Source organism: Sinocyclocheilus grahami, unplaced genomic scaffold (assembly GCF_001515645.1).
Source record: "Sinocyclocheilus grahami isolate Dianchi unplaced genomic scaffold, SAMN03320097.WGS_v1.1 scaffold37.1, whole genome shotgun sequence".
Lineage (NCBI taxonomy): Eukaryota > Metazoa > Chordata > Actinopteri > Cypriniformes > Cyprinidae > Sinocyclocheilus > Sinocyclocheilus grahami.
This window is the reverse complement of record NW_015505216.1, coordinates 3,844,933-3,862,236: the sequence shown is the minus strand read 5'-3', so window position 1 is coordinate 3,862,236 and position 17,304 is coordinate 3,844,933. Positions and strand designations below refer to the sequence as shown.

General features: G+C 41.5%; 1 protein-coding gene across 3 annotated transcripts in view; it reads left to right on the top strand.

Moving 5' to 3' along the window:
• Positions 1 to 17,304, top strand: part of tnrc18 (trinucleotide repeat containing 18) — a 69,578-nt gene that overhangs the window by 32,540 nt on the left and 19,734 nt on the right. For all 3 annotated transcript variants that reach the window (XM_016267361.1, XM_016267362.1, XM_016267360.1), the window contains exons 6-18: positions 417 to 1,422; positions 3,719 to 3,821; positions 6,283 to 6,488; positions 7,054 to 7,200; positions 7,374 to 7,558; positions 8,915 to 9,341; positions 10,035 to 11,006; positions 11,424 to 11,575; positions 12,355 to 12,488; positions 12,610 to 12,765; positions 12,850 to 13,015; positions 13,137 to 13,509; positions 14,617 to 14,865. In XM_016267361.1, coding sequence (XP_016122847.1) covers positions 417 to 1,422; positions 3,719 to 3,821; positions 6,283 to 6,488; positions 7,054 to 7,200; positions 7,374 to 7,558; positions 8,915 to 9,341; positions 10,035 to 11,006; positions 11,424 to 11,575; positions 12,355 to 12,488; positions 12,610 to 12,765; positions 12,850 to 13,015; positions 13,137 to 13,509; positions 14,617 to 14,865 — 4,276 coding nt within the window. The remainder of the gene's footprint in view (positions 1 to 416; positions 1,423 to 3,718; positions 3,822 to 6,282; positions 6,489 to 7,053; positions 7,201 to 7,373; positions 7,559 to 8,914; positions 9,342 to 10,034; positions 11,007 to 11,423; positions 11,576 to 12,354; positions 12,489 to 12,609; positions 12,766 to 12,849; positions 13,016 to 13,136; positions 13,510 to 14,616; positions 14,866 to 17,304) is intronic.

Here is a 17,304-nt window from a genome sequence, read left to right as displayed (position 1 = left end):
ACCAGCACTCGCCTGCTCTGAGCACCATGGACACTAAACCCAAACAATCTCACCAGAGTTTACTTGGCAACTGCGGGACAAGCAGCAGCACGCCAACCAGACACCAGAGTACAGAACAGGACAGGAGGGACAGGGACCGAGATGAAGAAACCAGCCGACCAGGGGGCCACCTTTCCTCCGACAAGCAGAGAAGATGCGATTCGGTTGCTACATCAGCTGGCACTCTGCATGTGTCATATGCCAGTCCCTCTTCTCTGCAGCCCAACCCATCCCATCTCCCGCCCAGACTGGTGTCCTCTGGCACCTACCCTCCCCCTCACCACATGCCGCCCAGCATGTACCCGCTCTACTCTACAGCAAAAGAGCCAGGCAAAGAACACAGAGTGATAGCTCCTACTTATGTGCCTTCTGTCGAGGTTTACGACGAGCGAAAAGGGCCAATTCAAATTGCCTCCCAAGCTCGAGATAATAAAAATGACAAGAGCAGGGAGAGGGACTCGCACAGATCAGCCCTGCAGGTGGGGAATGAGAGAACGCATATGGACCACGGTCAGTCCTCCATTAGGAGCGAGTCTCCCCCTCACGGAGACATTAAGAAAGACATTTTACGAGAGGAAGGCTCGATAATTAGGTCAAATGGTTTGGCCATGAAAAAGCCCTTGCATTTAGAAATGTGCACAAATAAATCTGGAACCAGCCCAGATGCCAGGGACTTATCCAACACTACATCAAAACACACGATCAAAACAGGACTCGAGACCGAATCCCGCAGCCAAGAGCGGGATAGGGTTCAAAGGTCTGCCCATCCGTTTTCTGGAATGGATTCAGCTACGCGCCATTCGGAACCGCATCTGTTGAAGGCCTTGGGTTCCGCCGAACCCAAATGGAAGCCTTTCGAGATGGGCAATTATGCTACCAGTCACATCGCCGCATTGGCGGCCCAACACACCCATGGCACCCGAGGTGAAGAAGAGGGCAAGCGAATGTACCTGGACACTACTGGCTTACATAGACCGGTAGGCACCGGCGGAAGTCCCAAGGGCCACGGGGAGGTTTCGGCCATGCAGAGCCTCATCAAGTACAGCGGCAACTTCTCCAGCGAGTCTGGTTCCAGGCACGGATCTGATAGCCGTTGTCCGTTTGGAGGACTGGGCAGCATGAAACTGGAGGCTGGTTATCCCGGAGTGTCCAGAGTTCAGCACCTTCCGCCCCAGCAGTCTGGAAAGCAGTTGAAGAAGGAACCCGAGAGACCTGAGAGTGCTAAATCCTTTGGCAGAGATGGAAGCACTTCTCAGGGGGAAGCCGAGGTTCGGCATCCACCGGTAGGCATTGCGGTGGCTGTTGCCCGCCAGAGGAACAACAGCAGCAAGCCCAGCTCGGTATCGGACAGGGACAGGCCGATTCTTGGAGGAGCCATCAAAGGTGTGTTGCTTCTTATCTTTAAATGCATTATTCTTAAAGAGATGGTTCACCCAAAAATGAACATTCCGTAATCTGTTACTCATCCTCATGTTGTTCCAAGGCTATTTTCTTCTGTGCTGGCAAAATAAGTCATAATGGGCTAATTTTGAGCTAAAGGCAAAAAAGAAATTTTTTTTTTTAGATTTTAGTTGAATTTGAGGTTTTCAACAAAATGAGTTCATTTAAGCCCTCGTCTAGTGATCCCAATGCTCCAAATAGTAATTAAACATCTAAAATGATATTTAATTGTATGTTTTCTGAGAGGAGTACCTTTTATAAAAAGGTATACCTTTTATAAAAATAGCTATATTGTGATGATTAATACAGTAATTATTAATAAGAAAAGAACTGGATGAAAAGATGCAACATTGCTAGGTGATTTTGCTTTCGAACTTTCAGAAAACAAAATTTTTCTCAAAATTAACTTCGCTGACTCGACTTCAAACGAAGTCAGTCATTTTTTGTCTGATTCCAACAAATCATTTTGAACGTTTTTGAAAATTTGCTCATTGTGACTCATTTTGCCAGCACTGGTCACTTATTCTGAAAAAAATGCCTATTTTTATGTTGTTTTGGACCCCATTGACTTTTATCGTATGTAGTTCTTTTGTGGTCGGCAGAAAAAAGCAGCACAACTAACCCTTTGAGGTGGCAAAAAGTGTACATTTCTGATTTCTGTTGTTACATGCTTTCACGCCTTTAACAAAACTGAAGAACATCACAATGACCCAATCTTATTTTCCGTGGTTACAGCCCATTTACGTGGGCATGCTCGACAGCAAGGTCGCTCGCTCTTTCGTTTCATTTCTTAAACAGCATGAGCTTTGCTATTGCTTTGGCCCACAGCGCTTCCTGTTAGCATAGGGAGTGTGTTAAACCTTTCACTAAGACACCGCATGCTTATAAAGCATAATTTACAGAGCTCTACTAAAGGTGGCAAACAAGCAGTGCATTCTAATATGACTTTAGGTTTGTTGCTTAGCAATCGAATCTGCTTCGGAAAGGGACAGAAAAGGGTGGGGAGAAAGGCATTAATTTATGTCCTCTTATGTGCAAGGAAATTGCTGTAATAACATTAGTCCTCACACTCTGAGAGAAGGTTTGAATTTTCATTTAAAGCAAGTGTTGGGGACAGAGCTTTGCTTGACTAATTTGCCCTCTTTTTGATGCAAACGGATAGCATGTCGGACAGGCTTTTGGTAACCTTGGAAACAGACTGAAACCTTTTCCCTGGAGCATGACAGAGATCTGTGTGCACTTTCGTCCCCCTCCTTGGTTTAGAAGAACACAATCTCTTCTCAGCTGCTGTCTGTCAGTACTGAAAGGTTCAATACATTCCCAACTAAATTCCGCTCAGATACTTTCTGCACGTTTATCTTTTGCTATAGAGGACTCTGTAGTTATGGTATTTTGAACACAGACTTCAAAGGCTCTTTTAGTTTAGTTTGAATTTTGAGATGCTGCTGGTTTTGTCTACTGATTCTCCAAATGGCTTTCTCTATGAAGAGCAATTTGAGCCGTATATGACACTACAGTGGTGTTGAAACATTGATAATTGATTGATGAGCCTCAGTGGGTTTTTTTCCTCTGCGCGGCCTGTCTGTAATCTCATAGATGTGTAAGACACTGCTTATGACTGGTGCTGAGTGTCCGGACTGATAAACACCCTTAGAGTTTGGGCTATTTCTGGAGCGGTGTATTTATAAAGAGAAAACAGTAACATCTAAGTCTTGCCAGACTGGCAGACACTGGATTCGTTGTTTGTAAGCTAAGAATGGTTATAAATGTGTGCACTCGTATCAAACATGTCTTAAATGATGAAAAATTAGATATCATTGGCAAACACTATGAAGTTAGAGGTCCCACTTTATATTATGATGCCTTAATGTATTATGCACTTAAAAATTTTTACTTATTGTGTTCATATTGTATTGCAAAAGACTTTTGCTGCTATTGAGGTGGGATAGGGGTAAGGTTAGGGACAGGTTTGGTGGTATGGGTAAGTTTAAGGGTGGGTTTAGGTGTAAGGGATGGGTCAACAGTGTAATTATAGACAGTAATTAAAGATGTAATTACATGCAGGTAATTTTAAATACAAAACATGCATGTACACAATAACTGCATTGTATCAAATTATTAATTTAAATGTAAGTACATGGTAGTTAAGGCCGCCTAATATAAAGTGGGCTCAAAGCTAATTTGGTTCAAATATTTTGGATCGGATGTCAATGTCTTCAATTGGTGTAATGTCCTGTAGGCCCAATCCACACAGGGGAAGAGCGAGGAGACGAGAGGACACGTCATGGGCACGAGCGCCTGCTGTCGGGACGTGTGGAGCGTGAGCAGGAGAAAGTGTTAAGGTAAGATTAGAGTTTATAAGCGCTGGCGAAAAGTGCCTCAAATGTACTGGGCATTGGTCTAGCTGCTAATTCAATCCTGCGTTTGGAGTTTTAGTTGTTCAGCAGATCTGGAAAAACGCTGGAACCTTCCTTTTTATATTTATGTAAACGTCTCGGTTTTAGTTCACAAGTCATTTCTTAGGATAACTTTTCAAACTCTTTCGTTTGAGATTTATAAAGGATTATGTTTCACTGGCTGTAAATTTTAACTGTGTGGTGACAGCTGTTGATGTTGCTTTAAACAAGACTGAGGGCTGAAATCACATTGACGTTGGTCATTTTTGTGGTAAGCCATACACTCAGTTAGAGGAATAATATGTGTGTGTGTATTTTGTATACAAAATAGTTTTACAAAGAAATGAATAGTAGACCTACCTTTTGAAAATTGACTCAGTACTCTGTAGCCTAATAAAAGCGTTTTTATTTTACATAGTGCATCACCTAAAGCTTATAGCATGATTGGCCATTTCCTAAGTAACTGCATCATGGCTCACTGCAAATGCAGTTCTTCAGTGGCATTGGTTGTGTCCACATTGTTAGCTGTCAAGACCACTGCCATATTGTCCAGCACAAGATAAACAAAAATGAGTGAGGGCACCTTTTAGAGTCTTAGCATTAAAATATGGGTATTTTCCACAACTTTCACTTTCTAATGCCAAATGGTATATTACCCTGTGACATTTTTTTGCTATACAAAGTCAAACGTGTCAACTGTTTTGGTTCAGAGGTTTGACTGAAAATGGAACTGGACATTTTTACAGTTTTCTCCAAAAAGAGAGCTAGTGATTGATTTTTTTTTTTAGCCCTGATGTTGTGTGGAAGCTGGTGATATGGGCAGCTAATGCATAGATGTCCTGTGAAGGTGACTTAATGTCACTTTAGTAAAAATCAGTGATGGCTTTAAATTGTTTGATCTTTAAAGATTCTCGCTCTGCTGCCTTGGTCGAAGCTAGTTTATAATCCCAGCAGACATTTAGCAGCAATACTGAAGTGCTGTTGTGTGCCAAATAGATGTTTTTTAAAAAGATTTTAGAAGCCTGGATGAAAGTCTGTTAATTAAAAGCAACCTTTTATTAAAATAATTCACCTTGTAGTAAGGATTAAGCATATCCAGCCAGTGTGAATAGATTCTTGTTTCTTTGATTCCACACACTAGCTAAACGGTGCAACATTTTACTTTCATTGGTCACACACTCAGTGTGGTTTTCTTTAGAGTGGATGGATTTATGGCAACAGTTCTCTGCAAATATGAGCCTATTTTCAAAGTGTGGCTCTCATTTCGTGGAGCAGAAAAAGTCAGTCTTCCCCACTGGGGAAATTGGTGCTTATAAAAGTGACTGGCTCTCTCAGCAGGATTCCGCCCTCAGTATCTGTCCTTAAGTGTAAGGCAGAATAGAAGTCATGGACTGGGGAATTTTTGTCTCAGTCAGGGCTACATGGCCACCAGTCTTCCTGTTGGGCTTGAATAAGCATACATTTTGTAATGTAAAATTATCCATGACATTTTACTGGTTGTCAAATGTGGATGCCTGGATATTGGGCACTTAATGGAATAGTTCAGCCAAAAATGGTAACGATTTACTTGCCCTCATGTTGTTCCAATCCTGTGCGATGCATTTCTTCAAACAAACACAAAAGGTGCATTTTTGAGGAATTTTCTTGACAGCTATAGTGAAAGTGGCTGTTGAGATTCAAAGGATAAGAAAAACACCTTAAAAGCACCTTTTTAGTTAGTTTCACTTTGTTCAGGCAAGCAAAAATTCGATGAAGATTTTGAAAGAATACGAAAATAATTACATAATTATTGAAATGGGAAAGAACTGCGCTTTTAAGGAATTAAGCTTTATGGGGTTTTTTAGGGTTAGTTCAGCAAAAATAGCTTTAAAATTTGTTGAAAATATGTAGCGAAGCACCAAACTGAACATTCTTGGCCAAAAATTTAGTTATTTTATAAAATTTGTAGTCTTTATTGGGAATAATAAACAAATTAACAAAGTTATTTTAAAATTAAGTTTGTTGGGAATAATACATTCTTTACAAAAAATGAATTAATTATTTAATGAATTGATTACTCTTTTCTTCATTCAGATAGCATTACTACCAAGACATCAGGGCTCTAACATCTTTTCTTCTTCCTTTTTAAATGTTGAAAAATATTAAAATAAGTAAATTAGAAAACTGCCTTTTGGCTAATATAAGCATATATTTTTTTACCCTAAAAGTAGGATATATTAGAATATATTAAAGGATATTTTTGCACCACAGGTGCATGTTTTTGCTGCCATGTTTCTTTTAAAGGTTATGTGGCAGGATTTAAAAAAAAAATGTTGGAATGTAGACTTTAATGTGCAAAACGCAAATACTAACTGACTTTGCTATAGATTGGTCAACCACTAATAAGTAAATCTCTTGTCATTCACAGAGAGAATAAAGAGTTGGCAGACTACACCCAGTTGCATCCACCTATGGTGCCAGCTAGCGGGCTGAACCCCAACCTGATGGTGACTAGTGGACCGACTCTGGCTGGTGCGGGCCGCTGGCCTGCTGACCCCGCCTCCCACCTGGCCTCCCACCCGTGGCTACCCCGGCCAGGAGCCCCCTCCATGTGGCTGTCTAGTTCTCCATATGGTACCCACCTTTATGTCGCTTATGCCTGTTGTATAAGAATTATGTCATGTTACAACAAGCAATTGCCTTTCATTTATTCCTATTTTAATGAGTAATAAATGATAATGGGTCATAGACTTTGGAATGCTGCAGAACTGTGTTGTGAATGGGATTTGGACACAGAGATATTTCCTCGAGGCAATCTGTTGCCCTGCCAGACGGCCCGAGCGTTTTGTCTAAGCTGAGTGTTTTAGACATTCTTAGAAACAATCAGTCTCACTCCACAACTTCCATCCAAAAATAACAGCGAACAGCACGGTCAGTTCACAGTTGTCTGACGTTTGAGTTTCTGTCTAGACTTTACTTTAAAAACAAAAATGTCCCCCAAGTAAATTGCTGTAGTTAAAGTGCTGTGCCTCTTGGCAGGATTTCAACGAGGTCCGTGCTCCATACACAAGGGTGTGGAAAGTTGTTTCTCTTGGGAATTAACTCTTGAGTTTTCACGAAGCTGCCAGAAAGCAAGTGCAAATGGACCATCAACTACAAGTACGGTGAACCCAACCATTTTCCCCTCTGTTGTGTACAGGTCTGGGTCCCCCTTCCCTTCATCAGGCGCTGCCTCCAGGATATTCTCCTGCCTTGACAGGCTCCATCCCTCCACCTTACCAGTTTGCCCGAGATCCACAAACTGGGCAGGTGGTTGTTATTTCGACAGAGCATCTGCCACACTATGGTAGGTCCCATGTATTCTTCACAGTTTCTGTGTTTATATTTTCCCGTATTTCCATTCTCACACACACATAAACATGCATTTCTAAAGATGAGTGGGAGTGATATCCCTGACATGTAGCAGAATAAATCTACTTGATGTGTGATGCTCAAGTATTCCTCCTGTTCTTTTAAAAGCTGAGATGTTAGAGCGAGGCCCCCCGCTGTGGTCGGCCATGTACCCGCCAGCAGGAAGCACTCTGCAGCATGCCCATCAGCTCCAGCTCCTCTCCCACCAGCAGGTCCTGCGCCAACAGGAGCTCTACATGATCCAGCACCAGACCGCACAGGTCATGGAGCTGCAGAGGAATGCACACTTAGTGGTATGAGGCTCTTTGTCTGTCAATATCATTATAATCGTTGGGAAGCATGCCTGTATTTCCCATTTTGTAGTCCTTAAAGGATAAGTCCACTTCCTGAATAAAAATTCTCTGATAATTTACTCACCCCCATTTTATTCAGGATGTTCATGTCTTTCTTTCTTTCTTCACTCTTTAAGAAATTGCGGGGGTTTTTTTTAGGAAAACATTCCGGGACTTTTTTCCATGTAGTGGACTTCAATGGTGGTCAACGATTTCAAGGTCAAAAATGCAGTTTCAATGCAGCTTCAGAGGACTCTACACGATCCCAGCCGAGGAATAAGGGCCTTATCTAGCGAAAATATCTGTCATTTTCTGAAAGAAATGTATATTTATACACTTTTTAAACACAAATGCTCGACCTGCTATACCGCCGCGATGCGCATGCGTGTCTTCACACATTACGTAATCATGTTGGAAAGGTCGCACGCAGTTAGTTCTTCGTCTTTATACTTCATTTAAAAACTCTATCTCATTTTCTTCTCCAACTTTAAAATCATCCGACATCGTTGGTTTACCTTGTTTGTAAAGGGCATTTGACTTTTTTTGCATGTTCGCTTTGTAAACACTGGGTCGGAACATCCGCTTACGTCAGGCGTAACCTTTCCAATATCACCTAATAAAGACGCCCATCGCAGAGCTAATGCTAGCCGAGCATTTGTGGTTAAAATGTGTATAAATATAATTTAAAAAAATGACAGATTGTTTCTCTAGATAAGGCCTTTATTTCTAGGCTGGGGTCGTGTAGAGCCCTTTGAAGCTGCATTGAAACTGCGATTTTGACCTTAAAAGCGTTGGCCACCATTGAAGTCCATTGGAATCTTTTCCTCAAACTTAATTTCTTTGCAAATGAAGAAAGAAAGACATGAACATCTTGGATGACATGGGGGTTAGTAAATGATCAGGAAATTTTTGTTCTGGAAGTGGACTTATCCTTTAAGGTCTATTTGCACCAACTCAGGATGTTCAACATGAAAAACAGGCATACATACGGAAGTTCTAAACGGCCATGCATTATTTTTTTTCCCCTTGCACGAGAAAACAAGAAGGGAAAAAAAAAATAATGCATGGCCGCTTAGAACTTCCGTACATACAAGCCAAATGCATATATCAACTTTTAGTATCAAGTCCAAAATATTGTACTGTGGTATTTATTTTTTGTGTAAAAAAAATTTAGGTTTCAGGTTTTTTCCTAAACTGTTATTTTGGTTTTTATAAATTTGCATGCATTTTATACTTTTTGAAAAAATGTTGACATTTTTGAATAGGCTTGTATTTAAGTATTAAAAAAAGTTTTGATTTGTTTTTATGTTGATGCAGGAGAGATTAAATGCAAGTCAAACGAGGACAGATTTGGAGGAAAAGCCAGACAAGAGAGGAGCTGAAGGGGCCAAATCCAGTCTCTTGGGCATCCCCACTCCAGCCCTGCACTCACGCAAGCCTCCCCCACGCTCCCCGACCCCCTCCACCTCATACAGAAAAGCCCTGATACCACTGCCTGTCTCACCGCTGCCTTCACCTGTCACTGCACTGAAGTCTGCGGACAGACCCAAAGTGGAGAAGTCCCTCCCTCAACAGCCCTACTCCCATCCGTCGTCTCCTGTCCCTCACTCAGTCAGCCCTGCTTCAGCATCGCCCTCTTCTGCCTCCCCCATCCAGACCAAAGAGGAGTCTGTGGAAGTGCCTGAGAAAGAGCCACTCAGTCTACAGAAGCAACCTTCTGCTCCCTTCCCATCCATTTACCGTGGTAAGTGAGAAGATCAGCATTCCCAAATTAAATGTCCAGGTTTGAGTCTGCTTAATTTGTCACAGTCGCCTCAACTGTAGATTTGCATGGTCTTATGAAATAATTGTTTATTTGCATATTGCACAGTAAATGAAAGGGACACTAATCAAAAACCGAAAGGAAAGCTGTTTAATAATGCACGGTCATTAATCACCGTAGTGCTGTTTTTAAGGAAATATGTTTTGGGAGGGGACCAAGAATCCACACAGGACTGCAATCAAATGCAGTGTGCTATTCTTCATGTCAGAATGTGCAGGGTAGTGCAGTCTTAATGAGTAGCCTGCAAATATCTCCACATATGGGATTACCAGCTGCCACTTCACTGCAATAGAGACTTCTTATGACAGCAACCCTTTTGTACCCGTATCCCCTGGCGGTTTCCCTTTAAAAATGTTCAATGCTCAGAATAAATAGATTTTCTGCTCGGTGCGTTCTGAATGTATGAGTATGCATGAACGTGTTGGCCTATGTGTATATAAGGGCTTTTGGGATGCTTGTGCTGAAGCCATTTGGTTCATGAAAGTTTCATAAAGCCCTTGTGCCGAAGAACATGTGGGGTTATTAATCACTTTGTCACTCTGTCGCAGGGAACTAAAGCCCCTCTACTCTTTGCATAAGCACCTCAAAAACCTGTCTCTTCTGTTTCTTTGGCAGAAATTCCTCCCGGCTACCCGTACCAATCGATAACGGCACCTTTCGGCAGCCATTACCCCTACCTCCTCCAGCCGGCTGCTGCCGCAGATGCTGACGGCCTGGCGCCAGATGTACCGTTGCCGGCGGAGACCTCCGAACACTTGGCGACCGCCACAGATGTCAAACCCCAGCACTTGTGTTCTCCAGTGGTTGTGGAGCCACTTCAGGCATCCAGAGAGCCAGTGTCCATGGAGGAGGGTGGCGCAGTGTTCAAAAAAGAGCCAAACCTGGAAGACAGCAAAGACGTCCTGAACCAGGAGAGCCTGAGGCTTGCACCCATCACCACCCAAGACTCTAGCTCCCCCACAGAGGCTGAAGCCCACCCTAGAGACAAAGCCACACCATCGCCAGAGGAGGAATCAGATGAGGAAGATAGGGAGGCTGTCAAAATCGAAGCTGCCGCCTCCAGCCATCCAAGACTGTACAAAACATCTAGGCTGGACTCTGAGAGAACCACCAGAGCAGAAACTGCAGAGGCCTCGATTGGTCTGGTAGACCAAGTCTACAAATCCTCATCTAGTTACACGGACGCACACCATGTGGTTTGTGACATCCAACCAGCAAAACCGCCCTTAGATCTCTCCGATAGCCTGAACCCAGTAGACCTCAGAGATCCTGTCCCGGATGCTCCACACCTGGAGTCCAAACTTGACAATCCTTTCCTGCCTAACAGCAGCCCTCCTCACCTTCAGCCCTCTTCCGCACCGGTGGCCATCCTGCCTGAAGACCCCATGGCAGGCATGTTTGCCCTGGTCACAGCCAGCGAGCTTCCGCAGGCCGGAGCGGTGTCCATCCTGGCAGATACGTGTAGCTCTAGATCTGAGCTCTGCGTGGGCATCAGTCCCCTAGAGTCCACTGCTCTGGAAGGCATGGCCCTGCTCAGCCAGATGGTAGAGCTGGAGATGCAGAGGCAACCCAGAGATGACACACAGGGTGAGTCTCGTTTCAGAGAGAGGAAGGGAAATCTGAAGGATGTGGGACTTGATCTAGCGTGCTCCAACAGTTCTCAGGGAAGCATGGTGATTGGGGAGAGAGATTTGCTTGCTGTAATGTGCTGAAACAAGCTCAGGAATTGTTTCAGCTCTAGTGAATATATTCTGAATTTGCTGGAGTGTTGAACAGTGTGCTTGTGCTGCTTGTTCTTCAAGCAGCTTTTAGAGTAAAAACTTGCGTTTAAGGAATAAGTAAATGCAATTGTCTGGTCTTTTGGATGTATCTGGATGTCAACTCCATTATTGCAGTCTAACACAAGAAACACCCATATATACTGATGTATTGGAGAATGCAGGGCTGCCCTGTGCTCCCTAGAGGTAATTAATGTTGCTATCGATCGTGTGTTTGTGTGTGCAGCTGTAATGCTCTGTGGACTGGAGAGTCTGCTGGAAGCTGGTAGACAGGTCCTCCTGGAGGCCATTGAGTGTCAACCTCAGGTTATCATCCGCCTCCCTCGAGAGCTCAACCCTAATAAGAAATACAGCTGGAGACAGAAGAAAGATGAACCTGTATGCTTGCCTTTTTTATTACTCTTTTTATTTTCTTCTCCCTCTTATAAACCTCTGCTTAAGAGGGGGTTTTTTTGCTCTCAGAATGGTGATTCTAAAAGCTTTGTCGATAAAATAAAAGCAGTGTTAACATTTATTTAATTTGTCATGTTTACAAATTCCAGTAGCATTTGAATTGCTCACTTTTTAACAATGTTTACAAATGGTGGCATTTGAATTTTTGTACATTTGAGTAGTGTTTACAAATTCCAGTGGCATTTACATAGTTTTAACTGTGTTTACATCTAGTGGTGTTTGATGTTTTAACTTCTAAGCAGTGCTTACCATTTCCAGTGGCATTTAAATGTTTACGTTTTGACAGTTTACCGCTAGTGACATTTCCAGTGGAATTTAAATGTTTGTTTTCACCGTTTAAAGCTAGTGGTATTTAATGTTTTAACATTTAAGCAGTGTTTACAAATTCCAGTGGAATTTAAATGTTTGTTTTCACCGGTTAAAGCTAGTGGTATTTCATGTTTTAACATTTAAGCAGTGTTTATAAATTCCAGTGGCATTAGATTTTTTTTGTACGTTTTAACTGCGTTTTCAGTTAGAGGCATTTGTAGTTTTTACATTTAAATGCAGTTAAAATGCAAAATACAACGCCATTTTCATTTTTACATTTAGCAGTGTTTACTTTTTTTCAGACATTTGGCATAGCTAATAATACTTTTGTTGCTGCTTAGAGTACTGGCTATGGAAGTCCAACCACAGACGGTAATCTTGTTTTCCTCTCTTAGATGTTCTCCAAATCCTCTTTGGAGGGAATGGACACCGTAGAAGTGGACTACCGTGTGAGACTCGCTGAGCTTCAGCAACATTACAAAGAAAAGCAACGAGAGCTGGTCAAACTGCAGAGGCGGAGAGACAAAGAGTGAGTCTCCCAATTAACATTACCTCCCTTTACACCACTTCATTAAGACCAGTAATGCAAATCTATCTAGTTTAATCCCTCTAACAAACAATCTGCTATTTGTGATCCCTGTGATTCACAGAGATAAACGTCAGCAGCTGCAACAACAACAACAGATCCAGCAGCAGGAGAAGAACAGAAGTTTAGTCCGCAGGGGCCCGGGACGTCCTCGAAAGAGGAAACATGGCCTATGCGCACTGTCTCCACCCTCCAGCAAGCTGGATTCGAAGTGTGCGAAGTGAGTGTGTTGCTCAGGCACCGATAAGGCCCAGCTGTGCTCCACACGGCCTGCCCTCCAGCTGAACGCTCTGTTGTTTTGCAGGTTGGGCAGAAGCGTGCTTTACTCAGAGGACTCTGAGAGCGGGGAGGTGCTGAGGAAGCGCTTTCGGGCCTCTAACCGAGATGAGGAGGAAGAGAGTGCGTTGAGATTGAAGAAGAAAAAAAAGAGCTGGAGCGAGCAGGAGGCATCTTCAAGCTTCTCTCATGAGGTTGGTCTCTGTTATACTGGAGTGAATTTCTAGCTCCTAAATATCTGAACATTTTTGCTTTTGTAGAACATGCATGTTGTATCAAATAAAATCCATTCATTGCTTTTATCTCTTTTAACAGACACCTAAAATGGCTGTGAAGAAGAGCCGAGTGAGCGAGCAGGAGCAGTTGGCATCCAAACTCGACAAGGCCTTGTCACTCACTAAGCTCAGTAAACTCAGCAAGCCCTCTTGTAAGTTCATAGACTGTTCCTCTGGGAAGTCCAGGGCTAGTTCTGGAAGCAGAGTCCCCATGCTTACCGATATAGACATGATAGTCAAGATGGGAAAATCCAGCCTGTCAAAAGATCTCAGCATCTTTCACAAGTCTTTCAAAGGAGGTAAAAGCAAAATGGTAGCCACAACTAAGCCTTCAGATCCATGCCTTAAGGGAAAGGGCCAGTGGAAAGCACCTTATTCTCCAATGAGGTCAGAAATCAGCAGCTATTCTAACAGTAAGTCAGACTTTTTGTAAGTGTCATTTTTTGTTGTTGTTGTTGCCAGTGTTTTGTTTCTAATGTAAACAGGTTACAATATCCCCAGGGGCTTTTTCCTTATAAATATGTATTTTTTTCATCTTAGATAATGGAGAGTTTTTGTTGATAACTAATCTACCATTATGTGTTTAAGGTAATATCTAATAAATTACTGTGGGCTGCATTTAGATGTTACTATTTAGGAGCAAGGCAGTACGAGTAATTTTATACCACAGTAATGGTATTAATCAATCTTTTTTTTTTTTTGATTTTTTTTGTTACATAAAATGAATAAAAATGCTGTCCTGATATATAAATGTACTAATTACCAATTCATTTTTTTAAAAATACAGTAAAAATGGTAATATTGGGAAATATTGTTTGTTAGATATAGAGCTGTTTTCTATTTTAATGTATTTTAAAATGTAATTTATTTTTGATGGCAAAGCTGAATTTTCAGCTGCCATTACTCCAGTGTCACATGATCCTTCAGAAATCCTTCTAATATACTGATTTGCTGCTCGAGAAACTTTTCTTATCATGTTAAAAACTTGCTGCTTAATATTTTTGTGGAAACTGATAAATTTTTCCAGGATTCTTTGATGAATAGAAAGTTCAAAAGGGATTTACTTGAAATAGAGCTTTTTTGTAACATTACAAATGTCTGTACTGTCACTTTTGATCAATTTAAGCATCCTTGATTGATAAAAGGATTATGCATTAGTCAAAAAATATATTACTGACCACTAATTTTTGAATGGCAGTGTGTGTGTGTGTGTGTGTGTGTATATATATATATATATATATATATATATATACATACAGTGGGTACGGAAATATATAATGAGGGAAAAAAAATTAGCTTAAATGATTTTAGCAAATGGCTGCAATATAACAAAGAGTGAAAAATTTAAGGGGGTCCAATACTTTCCGTACCCTGTGTGTGTGTGTGTGTGTGTGTGTATATGTGTGTATATATATATATATATATATATATATATGTCTAGCATAATTGTTTTGAATTAGTTTAGTTTATCGTGCTTTTGGACCTCCATCCTGAGTGAAATCTGTTGTGATTTGTACCAGACACAGATTCAGAAGAGGACGATTCCCTGAAGGATGGCTGGCCTCCCAGCTCCATGTTGGGGAGAACAGGGTCACGTCCACAGCTCCTCGGCCTGTGCAGCACTCCATCCAAGAAAAAGCGCTCATCGTCCAAGAGAGCCTCTTCATCACTCAAGTCCAAGCAGGCGGCCAAAGAGAGGAAACATAAGCACTTTGCTTTATTGCTACAGGAGGCAGGAGTCAGCTCCTCTGAGGACTCATTTGACCAAGGTTAATAAAGCATACCTCACTATGCACAGAATCGAGAAGGCAGCCTCTCGGTTTTAGCTTTTTTTTATTTTTGGTCTGTCTTGTATTTTTAACCATGACCATTGGTCATGATAACATTTTTCCTGAGAAGCCGTTTTAAGATGCTTGCATCAGAATTTGCTACCTCACATCCAGTATGTAATATAATCGGCTCTTGTTAGAGTCACTTCGAAATGGTTTTACTTTTTATATGGGAATGTCTTGCCATTGTGCATTAAAATGTGTGTGGCTGTTGAAAGTGTTCTTTGTTGTATTGCAGTTTGGTACCCAAGCTTTATTAAACATGCTGATTTCATTTTTACTGAAAGTAAAGTAATGCAGTGTTCTCTGTCTCTTTCGCTACATCTCTTGCTGTAGAGTGTTAGATTGCAACACTCCACACTCCTGGTTGTTCAAATATCCCTTTCATCAGTGAAGAGCTGTCACAAGGAGATCTTTGCATAAATTCAGCACTCATGAGATTCATTAGGCCAAATGACTTTGAGCAGCATAACTAACTTCTTGTTAGGTTCTTCAAAGAGATCAGATATTTAACAAATGAGAAACTGTTGAATTCAGATAGGATGGATGTTGGCTAATGTTTTCTACATTTAATAATAATAATATTGTATACATTTGAATTAGTCCTATAAACTAACGTGAAAGCACTGGTAGTAGAGCATACTACCATTATAACTACATTTAAGTCACTAAATCAACATGCACGCAACCAGAATTTGTAGAACTTTAAAGCTTAACCTGCAATCATAAATCTTGAACTGTTCCAAGAAGTGTTTTCCACTATGGTAAGTGTGTGAACAGGGATATTTGGAAAATAGGGAGCACCCTGATTTACTAAAAAATGAATAACCTAGCTTCTCTAGACTGCTCGCTCTCTCCCTGCAGCTGCTTGGCCACCCCTCCACCTCTGACCCCTTCTCCTACCCATGATGCTTTTGAATGTCTATCGGTCTGTGCGTTTGCTTGTCCTGCTGCAACAAAATAAGAAGCAAAGGGCTTGTCTGGGAGTTGGGCAGCCAGCTGTTCAGCGTGAGGTCACTATCCATGTCACCTGAGCCTTGAGCATTGTCCTGTAAGTAGGCCACCCCCCTCTTTTGCTGTGACTTCTCAATAATTTCTACTAATTTGTGCTTACACTGTTACAGAACCAAAACACAAACAAACAAACAAAAAAGACTGGATAACAGTCGAGGTGTTAAAAATACCTTTGTAACATGCTCACCTCCTGTTATATGCCCTCAAGCCATGGTTATGTTTGTATTTGGTGGAAAAAGTTTTTTATATATATATATATAGTTTAGGAGATCGCCATCTTCTCCTTCTCCATCACCATTATCTTATCTTCCTCCTCCTCCATCTCTTCCTTCACTTTCACAACCTTGTTCTTCATCTTGACCTTCTTCTCCTTCACATTCTTCTTTACCGTCATCGTTTTCTTCACTGCCTTATTCTTGGTCATTAATAATTTGATGTTTTAGAAATTCTCTACATCTGCAAGATTTTTATTTATTTTTCCATTGTTATACAGCATATAACTAAATAGTGTTTCTCTTTGATGTTGGTTAGAATTTAATGTCTGATTAAGCTTATTTATTATAATTATTATTTTGATTTAGCTTTTATTATTATTTTCCCTTAAAAGTTTTTTTTTTTTCTCTCTTCATAATTTACCGCAAAGAAAGCAAGAGGTTTGAATTGAAAAAGAACATAACCATGAGTGAAGTGGTTAATGGTCTGAGTTGAGTCTCAGGAGTCATGGAGGACTGTCCTCACAGAGCCTGCTTTGTGTTCCTCAGCTTTCTTCTTCCTGTACACATCCTCTGCTTGCTGTCAGTTCATGTAATACATGCTTCAGGTTTTAACGCTTTGGCATCTATACAATTATCACAACATAACCAATCGAAGTCCTTGTCTGCTACAAAGTCTATGTCTTTAACAAACTCACCTCTGGCTTCAGCTACTCACAACCGCACTGAAATATCCTGTGTGTCTGTTTCCATCACCAAGTGTGTTCCACACCCTCCAGAGAATGAGAGAAAAGGGGGTGTTGCTTAAAGTGGGTACCTACTGTTAGTCCTTGAGGGTTTTTTTTTTTTTTTGTCCTTTATCAGTTTAGACGAGCTCCGAGCTGAAGAGACTGTTAATAATTGATGACTTTCTTAGTCAGGGATTCTGCCAGCAACCTTAGCTTTCTGCAGCGCTTGTGGCTTATTTCTATTCCCATTTTTCCCTCAGTGATTCAGCTCATTCAGCACATTGGGCAAGGCCACTTTACTGGCTTCTCTTATTTGGTTTGGGCTTTTGCACTCCCAGCCCCTCTTGATTTGGAACGAGCCAGCAGCCATGCTGATTATAAATCCTGCCCTAAAGCTCTGAAGGTTTGAAAGCTGCGCTTGCTTG